A 24,332-nucleotide genomic window follows, 5' to 3' on the forward strand; every position below is an offset into this window, starting at 1 on the left:
AGCTTCATATTCATCACTTTATCCAATCACATTTTGCCTCAATTTTTTTATTATTAAAATTTTAAACATACAGAAAAGCTTACAGTTTAAAGGATGACCAATGAACATCTCTATACCCTCCACAAAGATTCAACAGTTGACTAAGTTTTGACATTTTTATTTGAAAATATGCTGCAAATATCATCACTTTTCAAACTTGAAAACTTTTGCATGCACCTCCTAAGAATAAAGGCATTGCCCTATATAGCTCCATACCATTATCACTGCTAAGAAAATTAAACATACCACATTATCTAATACCCCTTCCATCCTCATATTCCCCCAAGTGTCCCCCAAAATGTATTTTATAGTTGTTTTAACTTTTCTCAATCAGAAGCCAATTAAGGATCACCCCTTGGATTTGGTAATGTCTCTCGAGTGTCTCAATCTACAAGACTCCACTTGTTTTATTACAACTGGCTTTTTGAAAAGTCCAGAACAGTTGTCATGTCCAATGTTTCAAACTCTGGGTTTGTCTATTTCCTCACCATATAATTCAACTTGTTCCTCTATTCCATGTGTTTTTTGTAACAGGAAGATAAGTCCAGATAAGAGATTTCATTAGATTTTCGTTGAACATTTTTGGCAAGAATACATCCCAGGCGATCGTGCACTTCATATTGCATCTCATCAGGAATCACATGTCAGGGTTGCCCCACCACAAAGGCACATCTCTCCTTTGCAGTCAGTATCTCTGATGTTTTGACACCATGTAAATGATGATCCTTAATTTTTTTTCACCTAATGGGTTTTACCATCCATTGAATGTGCCTGATTTAATTACATTAAGGGTTGTAAAATGGTGATTTTTCTAAATCTACCATTCCATGTACAGTTAAAAGATGGCAGTCTTCAAAGAAGTTTATAAAGAGCTTTCCTTTTTTCTCTATTTTTTCATTATGGGTTTGTTTATTTTATTTTTACTTACCATGTTATAACCAATTACTAATTATTCTTTTTGATGTTTAATTGTCCTAAATTTGACCAGTTGGAGCACCTTCAAGTTGGCTCTCATGTCCTTCTGACGTTTTCCTTTTAGTCTTCAAGTGCTATCTTTTTTTGTTTTGTTTCATAAAAAGGTATTCCAGGCACACCTCACACATTCCCTGCTTCAAATATGGAATCAGCCACTTCTCCCAGGAGTCCTTGTTCCCTTTAGTGGGGAATGGCATTTAGAAACCAAAATCTGGGTCTAAGCGTGGTCACTGCTGTTGGGTAACCAAACATGTTTTTATCCAGAATATCTTGCAAATGGCTCTGGACAATGTTAAATATTGAGATGTTTCAAAGCTTCATTGTCCTTGTAAATATACTTAAATATATTTAAAAGATACTTGCTAATGAGCTAAGACAAGGCAAGAGATATACCATGCTGAATACTTAATTCTAAAACCTTTCTCTGGTAGAAGGTTCAAGCTTATTAGGACAATTTTCTAAAGGATACCAATCATGAAAATGAAATATAAAACTGGAGGAAGTAGGCCCAGGGGGAAAATGAAATCTTTCATGAAAACATGGAAAATGTTTGGATAACCAATTTAAACTGATGGCTAGAATGTTTAATAATAATATTTATATATACTTTACACAAAAGAATTCCTAAAAGATGTGTAATGAAAACAAATAAAAAGGTAATGCTGTATGTGAAACCCCCTAAAGCAATTTCAGCATCTGGACTTCGGCTGGGTTGGAGGATTTATGTACAGTTATTACAAAAGTAGGTATAATTAGGGACACATCAGAAAAAGGAAGAACGTGATTATAAGTCAATGATTAAGATTAAAGTGAGGGGGGAACATGTCACACATAAAAATAAACTGATTAAATTACTGCAATTGTGCCTAACCAGTTTACAAAACAATAGTACTCTTAGGACCCGAGGTTGGAAATGAACCTATAATTATCACAGAAAACCAAAGGTGAAGACCTAGATTCCAGTCTTGACTCTGCCCAAGAAGCTCAATTTCCCCAGTAGTAAAATGAAAGGCTACTAAAATCTCTCCTGGCTCTGAGCCACCAGGCGCACAGTCAGCTTCTGCAGATGGGCCTCCTGCAGCAGAGAACAGAGCACTTGCAGTGAGTGCTTCAGTTTACCGCACCTTCCAGAACACCATAACAAGACTCTGTTCAGTATGTAGAATCCCATCAAATTAAAAAATAATGTAGGAAAGGAAAAGGAAGAGAGACTCCATTTGGGCAAATTTTAACTTTCAAAACTAAATTCTAAATCATAGAACCACATTTTTTAATCATCAAAGACTTTTGGAAAAAACATACATATATTCCAAAACTGCATGTATATATGTATACACACATACATGTGTACATATGTATATTTATATACAACTTGCTGGTGAGGCAGTTCACAAAAACTGAGCTTAATAATTTCCATGTGAAAATCTGCATTTAAAAAATGCCTTTTATCTTTAACTTCTCTTTACAAAAAAGTATGTCATGTCTGCCTGCCACTTTAGAAAATAAGGCCCCACACTTATTCACCTTATTAATAACTCAATGACTGTTTTTAAAAGAAAATTCATATTGAAGCTTACTCTTAGAAAGGGAATAAAGTCTAATGAAAGAAACAAAACATATTCCATTACTTTCACGTTTTTTTTAAAAGTTAGGCCTGTTACATTTTTTCTATGAATTTAGAAATCTTTGTTTTTAGAAACCTTAGAATTTAATAGTTCTTATAAAATTTGGGATCAGTGCTCTTCATATTTTCACTGATCAATTTCACCACTACTTAGTGGTAACTAGCATATTTTCTCCAGGAGAAATAAAAAAAGACAATCTATCAGGAGTCTGTGCCCTATTTACTATTCTCCTGATTATTCTCCAATGAGAAGTCTTGAATTATTTGAGAGACGAATTAAACCTCACATGGCTTATCTCCTCTAAGAAATCTCTGATCCCATATTCCTTCCATTTATAGAGTTTCTCTTTATTGTGAACTTTTTTGTGTCTACAAAGGTTTGATCTGTAACTGTAGGCTTTCCCACATTCCATACATTTATAGAGTTTCTCTCCAGTATGGATTCTCTCATGTTCCGTCAGAAATGAATACTGACTGAAAGCTTTTCCACACTGATTACACTGATAGGGTTTCTCTCCAGTGTGAATCCTCTGATGCCTATAAAGGTTGGATTTGCAACCAAAGGCCTTCCCACACTGTCCACATGTATAAAGTTTCTCCCCAGTATGCATTTTCCGATGTTCATTAAAAGACGAATACTGGTTGAAGGTTTTCCCACACTCATTACATTGATAGGGTTTCTGTCCAGTATGAATTCGCTGATGTTCAAAAAGGGTTGAGATGCGTGTGAAAGTTCTCCCACATTCCAAGCATTTACACACTTGTTCTCCAGTGTGAAGCCTCTGGTGCTCAGCCAGGGATGTACACTGGCTGTAGCCTTTCCCACAGTCAACACATTTATAGGGTTTCTCACCAGTATGGGTTCTTTGGTGTCTGTGAAGTTTTGCTCTACAACTGAAGGCCTTCTCACACTCACCGCATTTATAGAGCTTCTCTCCAGTATGAATCCTCTGATGGACAGTGAGGGTTGAGCACTGGCTAAAGGCTTTCCCACATTCCTTACACCGATAGGGTTTCTCTCCAGTATGCACTCTCAGATGTTTGATAAGGGTTGAACTGCTGCTAAATGCTTTCTCACACTCATTACATTTGTAAGGTTTCTCTCCAGTATGAATTCTCTGGTGGGCAAGAAGGGATGATCGGTGGCTAAAGCTTTTCCCACACTCATTACATTTGTAGGGTTTCTCGCCCGTATGAATTCTCTGGTGTTCAATAAGGTAAAGACTCTGACTGAAGCTCTTCCCGCACTCATTACAAATATGATGTTTTTCTCTTGGATAAATTTGGAAGCATCTCATTAGATCAAAATCCTGTCTAACATCTTTCCCAAAAGTATAATATATATTGGGTATCCTTTCTACAGGAATACTCTGTTGTGCTACAAGAACTGTATTTATAAAGAAGCCCCTCCCCAATTCGAGACCTGTGTGGTCTCCATCTCCACTAACGGTCTTCTTGTTTGAGCCTACTGTTTGCCTGAGAGGTTTCTTCTCTTGCTCCTGTCCTGTCCTGCTCTCAAATTCCAAAGTTTCTCCTAACTTGATGTCCCAATGGCCAAACTTAATGGCTTTTTTCTTCATTATTCCCCGAGCTGTTTCTTCTATAAAAGCGTCCTGTCTGGGAGGGAATGCTTCTATTTCAGGCCAAGTCTTGAAACCTGGAATGAATCAGGAAATTAATGCCTCCTTTGCTGGAAGACACAAACATGCATCAGTGGTCCGATAAAATTGGCAAAAATACATGTAAAAGAGGTTTGAGACCATCTGATCTCAAATATAGATGAATCTGGAGAAAAACAAGATGGAATGGAAAGAGAGGTAAATAGGCTAAGGAGTGGTGTAGGAGAATACACTAGACAAATTAACACTGAAAACGAAGAGACTGCAACTTGAGAGGAGTAAAGGTGGATGAAGACCTGGCTGAGCAGAAGGTATGAAGGTGCAGGAAAATGTCAGCTGACAGGCTCAAGCTGACACCCTAGTTATCTTCATTTCCTACCCTGAGTATACATGAAGGAGGTAACTTGTCTTTATTTTTTCTTTCTACTCATTGTGCTGCTTTCATTACATTTTTCCCCATGTCCTCACTGAAATGCTATAAACAATAATTTCTAAATAGCTGCAATGTTTTTCTTAAATTTTTTGATTTTGTTCGTGACTATGATTTCATATCCTAAGCCTGTGCAAGGGTAAACAGTCTGCTAAAAAGAGGAAATTCAGGTTTTAAAACTTACTGCAGCCCTGAAGCATGACTGTGTTGATGATATCTGATCTAAGTTCAACATGCTAATTATAAAGAAGAGGAAACATGGAGTACATCAGCCATGTGCAACCATCTACCCCCTTGTGATTGGAAGAATGACAATTTTTCCATACTACCCTGCCACCACTTTTCCCTTTTCCATTTGATCAGGAGGAGAAAATAGACACATTCATTTCTTCTAATAAGCTGCACCCAGAAGACTGAACTCTCTTTGTGGGAATCTTTTGAGACTAATGAAAGTCTACAAGAGACTTGAAGTCAACATGTTCTGAAGTCCTGAAAAACACCCAAGCCCCAGCTCGGACCTGATTCTAAGTGAAAAGACTGAGCTTGAGTGGATTCTAAGGAGTTCTGGGTTAAAACTTGGTTTTCTTTAATCAATCCATGATTGAAAATAGATTAAAATTAGATCATTATAATTAAGTAAGTGTACGTACTTAAGTAAACTATACAACTTAAATAAAATATAACTGGATTATGTTTAAAAAAATCCATCCAATTTATTGAAATTAATAAGAGGAACAAGAAATACAAGTTATAAATCTGTAGGAAAAAACAGATTTTTCTTGGTTAATGATATATTGAGGAACTAGCATTTGGGTTCTCAAGGATTAACCAGGGTATCTTCTCTCGTTTTATCCTTTCCTAAAGTATGACCTTCCCGGGCCATCCAGAAACTTACCCTAGTGCTCTGAGCCCACTTCTCTACAGAAATTATTTAAGCCTAAGTTGACCATAGCCGCCTTTTTTTTTCTTTTGGAGGAAGACTGGCCCTGAGTTAACATCCATGCCTATCTTCCTCTACTTTATATGTGGGACACCTGCCACAACACGGTGTGCCAAGTGGTACATAGGTCCACACCTGGAATCTGAACCAGGAATCCTGGGCCACCGAAGTGGAATGTGCGAACTTAACCACTACACCACTGGGCTGGCCCTGACTATATCATTCTTAGAATTTCAAAACATGTTTTCCTTACACATTCTATCACTTAACTTACATATATAAGTTTGTGAAAATAATTCAAGTATTTGTTCAAAAAGAACAAGGGATATGTCTTATGATTATTTGTTAATTCCTTATTATGAACAAGACAAGTACATAATTAGAATGTCTTAAGTAAAAAAATAATGAATGAATGGGAAGAATAAGTTAGTTGGAAAAATTATTATGAATGGCAAGTGACCTGAAAAATGAAAACAGATTCTCTCCTCTAATACTGGACTCCTGAGACTCAATCAGTTATTTACTGAACAAATAGTGAATAATCAGCAACAAGAGTATGAAATGAATAAATGACCAAACAGTAATAGCTCATTTCTCCACGATGTCGGAAGCCTCGACTGTAATTCAGGCTTGAAGTCCAGAGAATGAAGACACCAAAATCAACTGTATTCGTGAAGAATGGTTTTATGAAGGAAGTTGGACAATAAAGATGAGATAGATTTCAACAGAAACAGAGGACTCTGTGAGTCAGAAAGAAGCCTGACCAAAGTCTCTGCGGGGAGAGGTGCACCTGTGTACGGCAGGCTGAGCAGCCAGGGAAGGAAATCCAGGCTGGAACTAGTTAAAAATTTGGTTAAGCAAGGTGAGGCCAATCACAGAGTTCCTGAACAATTGGCAGAGGAATTTAGATAATAATGTAGACAGCAGAAGGTGTTGTAAGATCTTAGGCAGATAATGATAAGGAAAAAATGGTCATTTTTAGGGGGAGCTTGGATCAGACGAAGGACAGAATGGAATATGAAAAATGACGAAGTTGCAATAGTCTGGCTGGACTGAGTACTTGATTGTGATTCTCATCAGCTTTGAGCTAATCATAGAGGCAATTCAATTAAATTAAAAAAATAACTAAATGCAATATATTAGATGCTAGAGGCACAGAATTCAAAGACCTGGTCTCTCCCTTAAATATACACAATCTAATTAGGAAAATAAATAATAACAAAATAACTATAATTCTTTACAACAGATACTGTAATAGATGTGTTCAAGGTATGTAGCAAGTGCTATATCAACACAAATGATTTAAAAATTAATGCTGAGTCGGAAGTAGGGAAGATAAGGAAAAACTACAGATTAGGGTGGCATTTTAGGCAGACAAACGGGTCTTGAAAGGTAAGTAGTTTTCCAGTGGACAAGACAGAAGAGGTAACTCAAGCTGAAGGGACCAGGTTCATGAGCATGTGGGTTTGCCCAGAACATGAAGTGGAAGTGGCCACTGACGAGACTGGAAAGGAACATGGAGACGGCTATGAAGCAGGTTTAATGTTACATTAAGAAATTTTACCTTACTTCACGGATAATGGGGAAACAATGAAGTCTCTTGAGGTACAGGATAAATACTTGAGTTTCAAAAAGATCACTCTGCTGGTGGCAAGGAAGGTGGGTGAGGAAAACAAGGCTCAGAGAGGGTAGGTAACATTCCTGTAGCTCATCAGGCTTGTCAGTAGCGGCAGGGGTAAACCGAAATTAGGAATGTCTAATGCAAACCATGATCTTAAACACTATACTGCACTGCCTACCAACTCTTTGTTTGGAGAAAATTGTATTTTAATAAAGATCAAAAGTATCTGTGGAAAGAACAAGCAAGATGTCAATGAATGCAAGAGTCACAGAATAAAGGTCAAATCACAAAGATAAAAGCAAAATATTGGAAAATCTATGTTGCTTGGTGAACAGAAATGACACTGGTGGTCTAAGTGTTTGTCACTGCATTTCAGCTTTCTAGTTGTGACCAAAGTATTTAAAAATCTCTGATGCTCTGTTTCTTCAGACATAAAAAGAGGTATCTAAATTTGATCACCTTTAAGTGATCCTCCAACAACCTACAGTTTTATGATAAAGACCAACTAGATTAGAATAGGCTACAAGAGCAGTCAGCAAACTACGGGTCTCTGGACCAAATCGAGCTGCCACCTGCTTTTGTAAGGTTCTAGGAGAAAGCAGCCAGCCGTGTTTGTTGAAGGGTTGTCTCCAGCTGGTTTTGCACTACAACAGCACAGTTAAGTGGTAGCAATAGAGAACATGTGGCCCCAAAGCCAAAATACTTGCTATCTGGCCCTTTAAAGAAAAAGTGTGCAGACCCCTGGACTAGAAAGGCTACAGTGGTGATGTTAATGAGAACAGGAGATCGCCCAGTCTCCAAGGAGATGAATCGGAAATATGACTTGCAAGGCCAGAGACAAAGAAGAGTTGATAATACTTTGAAATACGTCGTTGGCAAAAGAAATGAAAAACAAATTATAAAGAATTCAAAATATGGCAGCAGAAGGTGGAAAGTATTTAGAATCTGTCGACATGAACATATGTGAATACAGATGAAACGAAAACCATGAAAAGAGGCAGAACAAGATGGCAGAAGTGAGTGAGGCTGCACAAAGAGGAGAGGGATGGAGAATGCAGGGAGCTGCAAGATAAGACGGATGTTGGGACAAGGACCTTCTAGATGCAGAGGAAGCCATTACAAGCAAGGAGGCTTCTATTGGCGGCCCTGAGCCCCACAGCAGGGCTGGGAATCTCCAGGAAAGTCTCCGGAGCACCGCCCCCTGGGGCCTGCTCACGCATAAAGACAGCCTGGGCCCGTTTCCCAGCACTCACTCACCTCGGCAGGTGTCTTGAGGGATTTCTCTTTCCATCATGCAAGGATCTTCTCCTTGTTGCAACTGGCAGATCACCTTTGGTGTTGAGAATGGAATCCCTGCTTGTGAGAAAGGAAATGGAGTTTGAACACATGGGGGGAGGAGCAATCCCAGCGCTCACAAACCAGAAGCTACAGGGCAGAGAAGGCAAGCCTCGGAGGCAGAGCAGGCAGCACAAGCTCCTCTCACAGGCCTGGGCTTTCAGGGGATGGCTCAGGAGGCAGGCCTCCATCCAGAAACAATAGAGAGGCTGGCCACGTTGCCTCTGAGAGAGGAGCTCTATGTGTTTTCCAGAATCTAAACTGGGATCTAGTCATTGGAGTAGGAGGAAACTTTGGGAGGTGGGGTGGGAGGAAGGCACAGGAAGGAGAAAGGAATAGCATGACTCGCACAACAAAAATGTACACTTCCAACTTTACAGAGATTCGTCCTTTCCCAGGGGCACAGCAGGGTACAAACCTGCAGACTCTGAACCCAAAGAGGGACCTCTAAAGATGCTCCCCCAGCAGATTCTGCATCACGAGGAAAGGTCCTTACCCAGCGAGACCAGGGTGCTGTAGTTCTCCAGCATCACCTCCCGGTACAAGGTTCTCTGCGCAGAGTCCAGGTGCAGCCACTCGTCCCGGCTGAAGAGCACAGCCACATCCCTGAATGTCACAGACGCCTGTAACGCAAACCCATTCCCGTTCACCCAGGACCGTCTTCGCCACTGGAAGACTCGGTAAGAAGGTGACACAGGGATGTGTAGCAATCAATTCTGAAAATGTCTCAGGATTCTAAGTATTTCAGATCAACTATTTATGTTATTTTTGGAATCACCCATCAACGATTAAACAAATATTTATTAACTATCCACTGGAGCAAAGACACATGTCACCTGCTGTGAGGGTATGGGAGAAAAAGGCAAAGCCCCCACCAAAAGGGAATTAAAAGCCCAGCCTGGGGTCTTTCAAAGTAACTGAGCACATAAACTTACCTCCTCCCTCCCACTCAAATCCCAAATTATACGAAAGGAAAAAATCAAAACATTTAGAGCAGTGCTGGAAAACGGGGAAATACCATCAGCGGAACAGAAACATAAAGGGATTTCTGAGACATAATTAAAATCATATTAGGGACTGTGAAAGGAAATTTGCATACAGCCTCTAAGTTTCAGAGGAAGGTACTGTGATTAAATGATTTTCCAGATGGAGAAAGAGTTCAGAAAGGTTAAGTAACCTTCCCAAGGTGATGCGGTTAGAAAGCGGTGGAGCTCGGATCTGAATTCAGGGAGGCAGATCTCTAAGCTATATTGGCAGGTGGGTTTCCACTGACTGAAAATTAAAAGAACCAAAGGACTCTACAAGACACTACAGGTGCACGAAGGAACTGTTGAGAAAGTAAGTTTCTTCCAAAAGAACCCCAGTTAAACCCCAAAATGTGAGAAAGCAGAGGTTGGGAAGACAGCAATTCTTGTAAGAAAGAGGTGAAGGGAGTGAAAAACGGCACAGAGCTTTTGGTGGGGACTTTGTTGCGAATCCACCCAAATGGAGTAGGTGCATCATCTTGACCTTGCAGTCCTACCTCTAGGATTCCGCTACAAGAAATAATCACACAGCTGGGTAGGGATACTCATTCAAGGATGTTCACTGAAACGTTACGTATAAGTGAATGATTGTAGTAGGCTAAATAAGGAACCTGTGAATGTGACATATATGTCAAAAGGGACTTTGAAGATCTGTCTAAATTAAGAATTTTGAGACGGTGAGAGTATTCTGAATTATTATCCAGGCGGATCCCATGTAATCACAACAGTCCTCATAAGAAGGACCCAAGAGGAGTGAGTCAGAAGAGAAGGCGCTGTGATGGTGGCAGCACACTGAAATGATGTGCAGTGAAGGTGGACAAAAAGGCCCCAAGCCAAGAACACAGGCAGCCACTAGAAGGTGAAAACAAGGCCAAGAAATAGATTTTCCCCTCGGAGCCTCCAGAAAGAACCAGCCTTGCTGAGAGCCTGACCTTAAGCCAGTGAAACTGATTTCGGACTTCTGATCTGAAGAAATTTTTGTTGTTTTAAGCCACTGAGTTTGTGGTAATTGGTTACAGCAACAATAGGAAACGAATACAATGGTGGAAAAACTGAAGAGATCAATCATATCTATCCATAAGGGAATGGATAAGCAATATAGTGCATTGATTTCATGAAATGTTATACAGCCATAAAATCAGATGAGGTAGGTCTGTATGCCCGACACTGGAACTTCGCCTTGACATACTGGTGACTTGGATGAAAAAGCAAGCTACAAAACCATCTGTATTTGTTGAAAAACTCTTTATCCGTATGTACATATGTGCAAAAATGTCTGACAGAATACAACAAGCTGCCCACCCTGAATATTCTTTGATATTTGTGGAGAGGGCAAATTCTCACTTACTTTATACTCATTAGGCTTACATTTTTTAGTGTGTGTGTGTGCTTTGAATTTTTTTAGATTCCATTTTGATTGTTATATTGACTTATTAGCTATACTTCTTTGCACTTTTAGTGGTTACTCTGAGAATTATAATATGCATTCTTGGTTATTTATAGACTATGTAGAGCTAATATACGATTTCACATAGAATGCAAGAACCTTGCAAGCTATATGGGACCACCACCACCCTTCTTCACGCTCCAGTTGTTATCAAAGACTTTCCCAGTTCAGACAGTTGACAGGACTCCAAAGACTGTACCGAGCACACTCAGGGAAGGCGAAGGGGGCAGTGCCGCAGAGACAGAGTGCGGGGACGCACCGGAGTCCATCTAAATGGTGACTGCTAGTATGTGTAAAATACACACTGAATGATTTACTAGAAAATATATAAATACACACACACATATACATGATACCTCAACAATTTTATATTAATTATATGTTGAAATAATACTTCGGATATACTGGGTTAAATAAAATATAATTAATTTATCTACTTCTGTTTATCTATTTTAATAATTTTTTTCAGGCAGATTGGCTCTGAGCTAACATCTGTTGCCAATCTCCCTCTTTTTTTTCTCCTCCCCGAAGCCCCGGTACCTAGTTGTATACCCTAGGTGTAGGTCATTCTAGCTCATCTACGTGGGTGGTTAACTTGGCCACTTCAACGTGGCCTGACGAGCGGTGCCATGTCCGCGCCCAGGATCCGACCCAGAAAAACCCTGGGCCACCGCAGTGGAATGCATGAACTTAACCACTCCGCCCCGGGGCCAGCCCCCTCTGTTCAGTTCTTAGTTGGGCTACTTTGAGTCTGTTCTGCGCACGTGCGGTTCAGGGTCAGCTAGAGATCTGGGTGGAGTTTACACAGAAAATCTGGGGCTCCCCCTCTCTGGCTCTCTGCTTTCCAGTGTCCTCCCACCTCTCTGGATGCTAAGGTTGGCCCAGACTCTGTCCTGTGGTTCTCGACACTGGGAAGACTAGACTTCTTACCAAGTTTTAACCATTCTGTTGGTGCTGACAGTGGCCTGTCCCTAGGCAAAAAGCTGTAAAAACTGGAATATTTACACTGTGACAGTCCCTTCTTCCAAATGTAGACAGTTGTCCAGTAGCTGTCTGATTTCGTTTCCCTCCAATGCCTTCAGGTAGCTGTTCCTCATATTGTGTCCAGAGTTTAGTTGTTATCCACAGATGAACTGGTCTGACAGGAACTATTCTTATATTTCCAGAAGCTGAAAGCCCATGTATTGCTTTTTAAATATAAAACAAAACACTCAGCGAGTCTAGGCAAGCTCATGAAGTATTAGGAAATAACAAAATGACAGAACCCTAGAACTGCAGACCTGAAAGACGGATCGATCGTCTGGGCCAGCTGTTCTCGTGGGTGTCCAGGACCCTCCTCTCATCCCCAGGGCAAAGGTGCAAATGTGCGAGGGTGTTTTGTTTCTCACAATGACTAAGGCAGGTGCTACTGGCATTTAAGGGAAGGGATCAAGGCTGCTAATCCTCTGACAATGTGCAAGAAAATCTTGCACAGTGAAAGACTGCTCCACTCAAAATGCTAGAGTGACCCCATTTAGAAACACTGGTAGTATAAGCTGCATTTTAAAGATGTAAAAGGAGAATCTAGGTTTCAGTCAGTGATTTTATAAGAAGTATACATTTCTTATTTCTAAGAAGTATATATACATATTTCCTACTGTGTGTGTATATACATACATATATATACTTCTTATATAGATACGAGAAGTAGAAGTATACCAGTTGGACTTCAAGCAACAGAAACTGACTTTTGCTCATTTACATAGAAAAAGGACTTGGTAGCTGCAAGATCATCGAGAGTCACAGAGCCAGGCCTGGAAATGAGCAGAAACCAGGGCGGCCAGCTACAGTCTGGACCACAGCCAGGATCACACTGGAAAACCACACTGTGAGAATATGATTGCTGTTGTCAGGGAAAGGTAGACAGAACATCCTGACCAGCCGCGTGCCCACTAGACAGACGCGGCTTCTGCCGTGTGCCCCTCCTCCTTGCCCTGCACACTCGCTCCTCCCGCCGCCACGATCCCCCCTAGAGCGCGCTCTGCACCATTCCCGCTCCTTTACACCCCTGACCACTGACTCAACGTCTGGGGCACGTGCGACTGCTGGACCAAGCTCGGGTCACATACCTGTCCCTTATCCGTAAGAGAAGCTGGAGAAGCAGGAACCTGGCAATTTTAGCTTCTATAACGTGAGGTGGGCTGTTTCCTATTGAGACTCAAAAAGAGGGAGATTCCCCAAAGGAATGTGGCTTAGATGTTAAACTGTCAAAAAATGCTGTATGGCAGCTCCATATTTACTTAATCTAGCTGTGGGCTGTGGCCTCTGAGAAGAGCTGCTTAGCTCCACTGGGATGGGAACAGGGGCCCGGGCGATGGAGCCGGGCCCAGCCATGGGCTCAGCAATCCTGCCCCAGCCCAGGCTTGCTTCGGCTGAGGAAGCACCCCTCCTCTACAATCCAGAGACCACAGGAAAGACAGCCTTCAGGGAGAGGCCTTGGAACCACGTCACACACATCTGAATTGAAAGAATGGAGGAGATAGCAGTTAGAGTAATCTTTCAACAGGAACAAGCTGAAAGGACTTTCTTTGGGCTTAATTGTGTGTTGTCCCCCACCTCCCCAAATTCATATGTTTAAGTTCTAGTCCCTCAGAATGTAACCATTATTTGGAGATAAGGTCTTTAAAGAAGTCCTTAAGTTAAAATGAGGTCTTTAAATTGGCCCTAATCCAGTCTGACTGGGGTCCTTACAAGAGGAGAGGAGGACAAACAGGCACAGGGAAGACCACGTGAGGACACAGAGAAGGCAGCCCTCCACAGGCCAAGGGGAGAGGCCTCAGGAGTAAGCAAACCTGCGGACACCTCGATCCTGGACTTCTGGCCTCTAGGACTGTGAGAAAATAAATCCCTATTGTTTAAGTCCCCCAGTCTGTGGCAGGTGGTCACGGCAGCCTGAGCAGACTCAGACAGATTCTCGCTGCTGGCAGCAGAGCGCTCACAGCAGCCCCACAGTCTAGCTTCTCTTCCAGTTCCAGCTCCCCGGGCCTTGGAACACTGCCAGCAAAATGGCATTTTTGCTTTTAAATTTCATTAGCTTTTTAAGAAGTGCACAAATTAAACATAATCACTTCACAAAAATCAGGAAAAAACTGAAAACAATACAAAAATACATCACACTAAATCCTATTATTCACAGATGAGTTTTGTTTGTGTTTTAAGAACATATTCCAGAATTCATAGCCTATTGCACATCCATGTGTTCTTCTGATCATTTTTTGAACAAAAGAACATGGGGACAAGAATAAGAAGAGTACAAAAGAGCAGATGGCACTGTGTTAAGTGTCCCCTCCTATCCCAGTTCCATCTCAAGAGTAACGTATAAAGTTTCTTTCCAGAAATGTTTTGTGCAAATACATACGTATGTGTATCCTTTTTCAATGGAAAATTCTGAATTCTGTTTTATCTTTTTTTTTTTTTAAATTAAAGATTGGCACCTGGGCTAACAACTGCTGCCAATCTTCCTCTTTGTTTTTTTCAGGATTGCCACCTGGGCTAACAACTGTTGCCAATCTTTTTTTTTTTCCCTGCTTTATCTCCCCAAACCCGCCCTGTACACAGTTGTGTATCTTAGTTGCTGGTCCTTCTAGTTGTGGGATGTGGGATGCCGCCTCAACGTCGCCTGACGAGGGGTGCCATGTCCGCGCCCAGGATCCGAACCCTGGGCCGCCGCAGCGGAGCGCGTGAACTTAAACAATCGGCCACGGAGCTGGCCCCTAAATCCTGTTTTACTTACACCTTACAGATCTTGCCACATCTGCACATACAAACCTCATTCTTTTTAACAACTGTATGATATATGCTACTGTATAAATACCATAACTTACTTATCATTTCCCTCATTGATGAGTATTTAGACGCTTTCTGTTTTTCACTGTCACACATAAAGACTTCTCAGACAAACAAAAAATTCATTATTAGCAGACCTGCCCTGCAAGAAATGGAAAAGAAGTTCTCTAGTGAGAGGGAAATAATAGGTCAGAAACTTGAATCCTGAATCTACATAAAGAAAGGAAGAGTGACAAGGCAGGGATAAGTGAAAACAAAATAAAATCTTTTATTTTTCTTATTCTTAATTGACCGAAAAGATAACTGTTTGCATAAAGTAATAACAACAGTGAACTGGGTGATTATAGCATACGATGAGTGAAATGGGGATAAGGGATGGGGGGGAGGCATTGGGATTACTCCATTATAAGGCATCTGCGCTACCCAAGAAGTAGTATAGTGTTACTTAAAAGTGGACTTAGATTAGTTGTAAATTTATATTGCAAACTTCAGGGCAATCATTAAAAATTTTTTTTAAAAGAAGCATAATTAATATGTAGAAAGAGTGGAAAGATTTGTGACTGCCAGGGGTTTGGAGTGGGGGGCGAGATGGTTGAATAGGTAAAGCGAAGGGGAATTTTTAGGGCAGTGACACTATTCTGAATGATACTATAATAGTGGATACATGACACTATGCATTTTTCAAAACCCACAGAAATTTACAACACAAAGAGTGAAACTCAATGTATGCAAATTTTTAAAAAATCATTTGGAATGCCAGTAGATCCCACAATGAAATGCAGAATGTGACAAAACAAGCTAAATATAATACAAATGTATGATGCAAGCTCACAAAGGAGGTGGTAGAAAAGGTGCTGACCTAAGTAACTCTGGAAACAAGTGGAGTCTGTAAGATAAAGGAACGGCACATAAGCAATGACCTCAGGTCGGTAAAGCAGGTTTCCGTGGGAGTGTGGGCTAACAACTCCCAGACTGCCGTACATGTGTACTGGAACTAAAGGGCTAAAGTCAATGGATGGCAGATGGCAGGAGCCAGGCTTCTCACTGCTGGAGCAGGCGGGAAGAGGGAAGGAACGGGAGGAGGCTACAGCCACCCACGTGATGGATTAGAGTTGGAGACATCAGTGTGAGCTTAATACAAACACTGATCGTTAACATAGAAATACATACACATACACACCTATAGAAGGTTTTACATACACGCACACACACACATACACAGATGGTTATATACAGAAGTATTTATACACACACAGGTTAGTATACACATATATTTCCTTGCTCTGTCAGCTTAGAGAGTCTCAAAGCAAAGATATCCCAGTAGCAATGAGTAAACTTAGGGCGCAGAGCTTGTTTTCTAATCCTATGTCCAAGAAAAGAAACCAGGGCTACTTGGGAGAAATGGCTGATTCTAGGACTGGGCGAGGAAATATACAAAATGCGCCTAAGGCATCTTGTAGTGCCAAAAGTGATGAAGTTTTCTAAAAACAAAAGAAAAAAAAGACACATTGATGGCAGTATATCAAAGGGACAGAGGAGCAAACTGAAAGAGCTCCCAATGTCCAAAGATGGAATAATTTGAGCAAAATATAAAGTAGTATTGAATTATAACCCAAAGTATCAAATAGGTATTGTGTGATACTGATCTAAACAAGTGGGGGAGAAGTGATAATTCTCCATGCAGAATTCCAAATAATTTCTGTAGATGCGCTGTCCTCAAGCAGGTGGAACGTAACTCCCGACCCCATATGTGTGGGCTACATACAGTGTCTTCCTTCCAAAGAGGACAGCACGGGACGGCAGAAAAAGACAGTCACTGTACAGAGGGGAACCCTGGCAAACACACTTCAGCCGGCTGATCAAGGTCAATGTCAACAGTGATAAGTCATGTTAGTAGCATGTAATCTGGATGATATGATGAGAATGACACTTTACCTCCGTGCTCCTCCTCCCAAAAATCCACAACCTCAGGCTAACAATGAGAAAAACATCAGACAAATCACAATACAGAGACACTCTACAAAACACCTAACCAGTACTCCTCCAAACTATCGTGGTCATCAAAAACAAGGAAAGTCTGAGAAACGAAGACCTAGGAGGAGCCTAAGGAGACATGACAAGTAAATGTAATGTGTCTTGGATGGAACCCTGGAACAGAAAAAGGACATAAAGTAAAAACTAAAGAAATCTGAATAAAGAATGGACTTTAGTTAATAATCCATCAATATTGGTTCACTGATTATAACAAATGTACTATACTAATCTGTTAATAATAAGGGAAATTGGGTGTACAGTATATGGCAACTCTGGTAACCCCTACAATTTTTCTCTAAAACTAAAATTGTTCTAAAAAAATAAAACTGTTAAAAAAATAGTGACAATACCAAAAACAAGTACCAATTTATTACAAAAAAGAGATGTAATTGATAAACTATGACTATTAAGCAATAAACAACAAGTTCAATGTGTCTTTTTCCCACAAGATAAATCATATATTACATGGAAATAGAATAGAACAAGGAATATTTGTAAAATCCACAAAGATCCTACTTTTCCCAAAAATTATGCTCGTTTGCTGTCTGATTTTTCCAAAAGAGCAGAGAGAAATTTACCTTTAAGTATCCTAAGTGAGGAAAAAAGTTGAGACTGGATATATCATTGAACTCACTCAAATGGGGTAATGTGACCTGTGGTTGGGTCACCTCGGGTCCCTAGGAGACTTAATAATCAAAAGGGTTAGATACTGAATTAGCTTCCCATAAAACTGGCTCTGATTTGCAACCATACTCCTCCACAGCTTCCCTTAGCTAAAATCCACTCTCTCTCCAGCATGGGGGCGTGGGAAAGTTCAGACAGCGCAGTCCTACCTCCGGGCACAAGCTAATCTAGGTAACAGCTGGGTATTGCTTTGATGCATTTTGTGGTCTTTATATCTTGATTTCCTGAAACACCCATCTCCTTATAATTAAGAAATCAAAGTAAAGTCTAGCCTAGTGAGAAGAGACATACCAAATTTGACAGGTCCTAAAATAATGCTGCTGCTGCTGCTGCTGATGATACGAACAGTAGAAACAGCTAGGATTTATTGAAATTTAACATGTACCATGCACTGTTCTCAGCACTTTACATATTCTTTCTCAGAGCATAATGCTAACTAGATAGACTGTCTTGTCTGGGTTCAAAAGCCAGCTGTGAAACCTTCATCAAGTTATTTACTTCTCTGTGCCTCAGTTTCCTCATCTGTAAAATGCAGATATTACCAGTCCTCATGTAAGGGTTAAATGAAGAATGTACATTTTTTTTCAATTCATTTTTTCAATCAAAGTATAACTAACACAGAACACCCCATTAGTTTCAGGTGTGCATCATAGTAATTCAATACTTATATACATTATGGAACGGTCACCACAATAAGTCTAGTCACCATCTGTCACCAGACAAAGTTATCACAATCTGATCCACTATATCCCCTATGCTGTACATTACATCTCCAGGACTTATTTACTTTATAACTGAACGTTTGTACACCCAATCCCCTTCACCTATTTTGCCCACTGCTCCCCCAGCCCCTCCCCACTCTGGTATCCACTAGTTTGTTTCCTGTATCTATGAGTCTGTTTCTGTTTAGTTTTGTTTGTTCATTTCTTTTGCTTTTGAGATTCCACATATGAGTGAGGTCATATGGTATCTGTCTTTCTCTGTCTGACTTATTTCACTTAGCATTATATCCTCTAGGTCCATCCATGTTGTCAGAAATGGCAACCTTTCATTCTTTTTCATAGTTGAGTAATATTCCATTGTGTGTATATTCCACATCTTCTTTATCCATTCATCTATTGATGGACACTTAGGTTGCTTCCATATCTTGGCTATTGTAAATAATGCTGCAACAAACATAGGGATTCATGTATTTCTTCAAATTAGTGTTTTTGTTTTCTTTAGATAAATATCCAGAAGTGGAATTGCTGGATTATATGGCATACCTATTTTTACTTTATTTATTCATTTATTTTTTGGTGAGGAAGATTGGCCCTGAGCTAACATCTGTTGCCAATCTTCCTCTTTTTGCTTGAGGAAGATTGGCCTTGAGCCAACATCTGTGCCAATCTTCCACTATTTTATATGTGGGATGTCACCAGAGCATGGCTTGATGAGTGGTGTGTAGGTCCACACCTGGGATATGAACCCCGGGGCACTGAAGTGGAGCATCCGAACTTAACCAATATGCCACTGGGCCAGCCCCTATTTTTAACTTGAGGAACCTCCATACTGTTTTCCATAGTGGCTGACCAATTTATATTATCACCAACAGCGTACGAGAGTTCCATATTTTCCACATCCTTGCCAACAATTGTTAATTTTTGTCTTTTTGATAACAGCCATTGTGACAGGCGGGAGGTGTATCTCATTGTGGTTTTGATTTGCATTTCCCTAATGATTAGTGATGCTGAGTGTCTTTTCATGTGCCTGTTGGCCATCTCTATGTCTTTTTTGGAAAAACGTCTATTCAAGAAAGTATGTACACAATAAACCCCACTTACAAATGAGGAAATGAGGCAGAGAGAGACTAAATAACTTGCCCAAGTCACATCCGTAGCTTGGATGTGAACTCACAAAATCATCAACTCCCTGTGAGCTACCATCACTTTTTGGAAAAGCACCCAATGAAAAACGGAGGCTTTGGGTAGGGCAGACTAGAAGAGTCACAAGAAAGGTAGCTGGTGTTGGGGGAAAGACGGGACTCCCATGTGGAAATATTTTCTAAGAATTTAGGAATGGCAGACTGGAACTCCAGGGAAAAGTTCAGGCCTGAGGACAGCAATTTGGCAAAGATCTTCAGAAAGGCAAGAGTTAAAGTAATGAAAATGGATCTCAACAGAGGAAAGAGCAAGAAAAAAGGGCCAAGGACAGGGAGTCTGAAGCAGCAGGGAAAAAAGAACTGCAGAAGAGAGGCACCAGTCAGACAGATAAGAGGCACATTTGGACAGCCTGACATCGCAGTCGCACCGTGCAGAACTCCTGACAAGGAGGGAAAGTCCCAGCCCTCTGCCCTCACCAGCACCAGGCCCAGCACCCACGCCAGGCCAAACTCCTTCTAGGATGGCCACCAGTACAGTCCTGACCTTCACCACCAGCTCGAAATGACCCCACTTCTGGGATCTCCTCCCTGACTCTTCTTGGATGTTTAATCATTTCCTAACATCAGTACCACGAACCCCATGAAGACAGAAATCACATCTTTCTTCTTTGTATCCCCAGTGCTCTGCATAGCATCCTGTACACAGTCGGTGCTCAGTAAATGTTTGCTGAGGGCATCTTTGGCCCTTCCATGTCTTTGAGCCAAGTGAGACTACATCCTCCTTGAAGACAAACACTTTCTAATACCCAAACTCCTCACCAAGCACTTCCTGTAGTCAGAAGCATATGTTCAGAGCTGACAATCTTAATCATGAAGTGAGTTTGGCGTGAATTAAGAGTGACCTGGGGACAGAGGAGGCACATTCCGCAGCAGTCCCTCAGGAAATCCCGGATCCTGGAGAAAACTCACAAGGCTCTGGATTCTCCTTAGCTTTTCTTGGAAAGAAAAGTACCCGGATGACGAAAGGAAACACGTCCATCATCTCTGAACCCAGAAGGCAACTTATGAAAAAGACAAACCTCACTTACTGTCACCTCAGTGGGCAGCAAATCCACCGCCATTCTTTCCCTCTTAGTCTTCCTGCCAAGGGAGAGCAGAGTGCTGACGAGGTAGGTCTGGAGAGAAAAAAGGTGTCATGAGGACCTCTAGTGTCAAGGGACGGCTTGGAGAGAGGAAGTTATGGTCCGTCATAATGTCCATCAGGTCCCAACAAAGCCGCCCCACATAAATGATGCAAACCAAGTACAGTTGTGCGTCGCTTAACAATGGGGATACGTGACAAGGAATGTGTCATCAGGAGACTTCCTCACTGTGCGAACATCGTAGTGCACTTACACAAACCCACATGGGACAGCCTACTGCTCCTCGGCTACAAACCTGGGCAGCCTGTTACTGTGCTGAACACCATGGGCAATACAGAAAGGCACAGTAAAAATACGGGATAAAAGATAAAAGGGGCACACTGTACAGGCACTGAGTGAATGGAGCTGCAGGACTGGAAGTCGCTCTGTGCGAGTCAGTGAGTGAGTGGTGAGTGAATGTGGAGGCCTCGGACGTCGCTGGACACTACTGAAGACTACAAACACCGTAACTTGGGCTGCACTAAATTTGTAGACAATATTTTTCTTTCTTCAGTAATAAGTTAACCTTAGCTTACTGTAACGTTTCTACTTTACAAACTTTTAAATTTTTTTTTTTTAAGGAAGATTAGCCCTGAGCTAACTGCTGCCAATCCTCCTCTTTTTGCTGAGGAAGACTGGCCCTGAGCTAACATCCGTGCCCATCTTCCTCTACTTTATATGTGGGACGCCTACCACAGCATGGTGTGCCAAGTGGTGCCATGTCCGCACCCGGGATCCAAACTGGGGAACCTCGGTCCACTGAAGCATAACGTGTGTACTTAACCGCTGCGCCACCGGGCCGGCCCCTAATTTTTTTTACCTTTCTGACTGTTTTGTAATAACACATAGCTTAAAACACGAACACACTATCCAGCTGTACAAACACATTTTCCTTCTTTATACCTTTATTCTATACGCTTTTTCTATTTTAAACTTTAAAAAATTTTTTACTTTTTGAACCTTTTTTGCTAAAAACTAAGACACAAACACACATTATCATCAATATCGCTGTCCCACTGGAAGGTCGCCAGGGCAGTAAGAGGCGTGGGGCTGCCATCTGCCCCCACAGCAGTGCCCTTTCTGGAACACCTCCTCCAGGACCTGCAGGTGTGTGCACACCAGCATCACCACACTCACGAGCAACGCGCTGCACTATGACGTTGGCACAGCCACCACGGCCGCCACTGGGCAAGAGCAATTTTTCAGCTCCATTATAATCATGGGGCACGCGACTGGCAGAGTGTGCTCCCCAAGCCACTGCAGCTCTGAGCCATTGTGCCAATCTCCCTCTCTTCCTTGCGTTCACTACACTTCGTTTCTAGAGGCCGACGCTTCACATGCACCTAAAGTCTATCAGCTTGGTCTATGCAAACCGTAAGTCGCCCACAGGTACCCGCAGTCCTCAGACAGCTTGAAACCATACACTCTAAGTCGCAGCGACCGCGACTGTGCCGGCAGCCCCTTTGAAACCGAGCTGGCCAGTCCGAAGGCCGCCCCGCCGCGCTCGCCTGGCGGGGGGGCCGCAGCGAAGGGGCTCGCCCTGTCTGCCTCAGGCCCACCCCGGCCTCCCCGAGCGGCCTCGCCGGCAGCGCCGTGTCCTCCCCGCAAACTGCGCCGCCGCAGCCCGCGCGCTCCCCCCGCCTCGCCGTCCCCGGGGGTCCGCGGCCGCCTGGCACCTCGGGCCGGGCACGGCCTCCCACAGCGGGCGGCCCCCGCGCCCCGGCCCGGAGCCCGCGGGAGCGGCGGCACGGCAGGGCCCCGGCCCCGCGCTCGCGGCAGCCTCGCCGCCGGCCAAGTCAGCGCAGGGCGCGGCGCGGCACGCTCGGCGGCAGGAGGCCCGAGAGCCTTTCCGGAGTCGCCATCCGTCCTCACAGCGCTCTCTACAGCCCCACTGCGACCCGCCCTCCAGACGTCCGCGACGCAGAGCGGGGGAGCGGCCTGCCCACCGCAGAGAGGTAAGCGGCAGGGGGGGGGGGGCACCTGGTCCGAGCCCAAGGCCCAGCCAAACGCGGCCAACTCCCTGGCCACTGCGCGCCTCGCTTTCCTCAGAGCACACTGAGGGCAGGGCACCGCCACCCTCCCCGTTCTCGGAGGACGAGCCGAGTCAGTCCGTCCGAGACGCCGGACCGGAGCGTGGCGCACGTACGCTCCGCACAGGCAGCAGCCATTGTCACCGCCTGCTTCCCTTCCAAGTCTCAGAAAACGCCCTCCACAGCCCCCCCGCAGTCCCGGGCGCGCCCAGCTCACCCGACAGGGGCGCTTCGTCCCCGCAGCGCTCCGGCGCCAGCGACGCCCGCGGGCACCGCCGTCCAGACGCCGCGGACAGGCCTCCCGCCCTCCGGCCGCGGCGTCTCCCCGGGGCCTGCACGGCCCCGCCCGATTCCGCACCTCCCCACACAGATGGAGACAGGCGCTGGCCCCGACCGCCTCCCGGGAGATGTAACCGGCAGCTTCTCAGCCGTAGGCAGGCCGCCCTAACCGAGCCAGGATCACCCGCGCCCCGAGCCGGAGAAAGGCGGCCCCGTTAGCCCCCACCCCCAGGAGAACTACGACTCCCGGCATGCTCCGGGCCCCGCGCCGACTACACTTCCCAGAGGGCGCCGCGGCGGGGCGACTGCCCGGCGGTGAACCTTCTTGCCCAGCGGGAGCCCTGGCCGTGCTGTGCAAGTGGGGGCCGCGGTGAGAGCGGGGCCCCCCCGGCAAGGAGGCGGTGGACTCCTCCAAGTGCTCGCTTCCTAAATCAGTTGGGAGACTTATTTCGTTAGGCACGCCAAATGATTTGAAAAAACAAAACCTGAGTTTAGAGGCGTTTAGAGGCCTGTAGGAGGATCAGTGCACCATAGCTCTCATCAGCTAGTTATGATTATTTTTAATTATTTTAATGTGTCCCATCCCCACAAGATAATGTAGGCATAGGTACAGCATAATAATAATCAAACGATACTCACATACCCAACACTGCTTACACAAGAGAACTTGACCAGAATTTTTGAAGCCTTGTCCACAATGCTTCCCAGTCATTTTTCTAAATTGTGTTAAGCATTCCCTTGCTTAGCTTGATGGCTACTACGTATGTATGTGTCCCAAAACAACGTGTGTACTTTTGCAAGGTTTTTGATCTGTATTTAAATGGAATTGGCTATATGGTCGCCTATGGCTTACATGTTCAACAGCAACACTTTGTTAAAAAAAACAATTCAACTGAGTAAATTTTAAAGATCTCTTTGGCTTCATTCACTGATTCATGCATTGGGCAGCATCCAATCTAACAGATAGAAAGGAGCTCGAAGGAAATAAATGAAAGACTTATAAGTGGAAGGGAGCAGAAAAGAGGAAGTTATACTAGGCAAAAAAGTCGACTGGTTATTGCAAGGTTACTCTCCCTGTAGAAGATGGCAGGGGTTTTATCAGACAGATTACCTAACTAATGATGATCAGGCAATTCCTGATTGACTGGTTTATGATTGCATTTCTGCCAGAGCCGAAACTGTAATGAAGTCTTGGTTCGGTCACATGGGGCTTAGCATGAGCAAATCCATTTTGAGCCTGTTGTCTGGTCTTTGACAGCTTTTAGATTGGTCTATCTTGATGCATGTAAAGTTCATTCAATTTCACTGCTGTGTAAGATTCCATTAATCATTTATTCAACAACAAAATATATATTCAAAACCTATCTTGTGCCTGGCATTGTT

General features: G+C 43.1%; 1 protein-coding gene across 1 annotated transcript in view; it reads right to left on the bottom strand.

Moving 5' to 3' along the window:
- Nucleotides 1-961: 961 nt before the first annotated feature.
- Nucleotides 962-24,332, bottom strand: part of LOC106843710 (zinc finger protein 160) — a 44,268-nt gene continuing 20,897 nt past the window's right edge. Inside the window, 6 exon segments of the mRNA XM_044777555.2 lie at nucleotides 962-4,295; nucleotides 8,506-8,604; nucleotides 9,080-9,206; nucleotides 20,539-20,634; nucleotides 22,888-23,093; nucleotides 23,228-23,375. Coding sequence (XP_044633490.2) covers nucleotides 2,899-4,295; nucleotides 8,506-8,604; nucleotides 9,080-9,206; nucleotides 20,539-20,634; nucleotides 22,888-23,093; nucleotides 23,228-23,375 — 2,073 coding nt within the window. The 3' untranslated portion in view covers nucleotides 962-2,898.

The sequence above is a fragment of the Equus asinus genome, chromosome 9 (assembly GCF_041296235.1).
Source record: "Equus asinus isolate D_3611 breed Donkey chromosome 9, EquAss-T2T_v2, whole genome shotgun sequence".
Classification (NCBI taxonomy): Eukaryota; Metazoa; Chordata; class Mammalia; order Perissodactyla; family Equidae; genus Equus; species Equus asinus.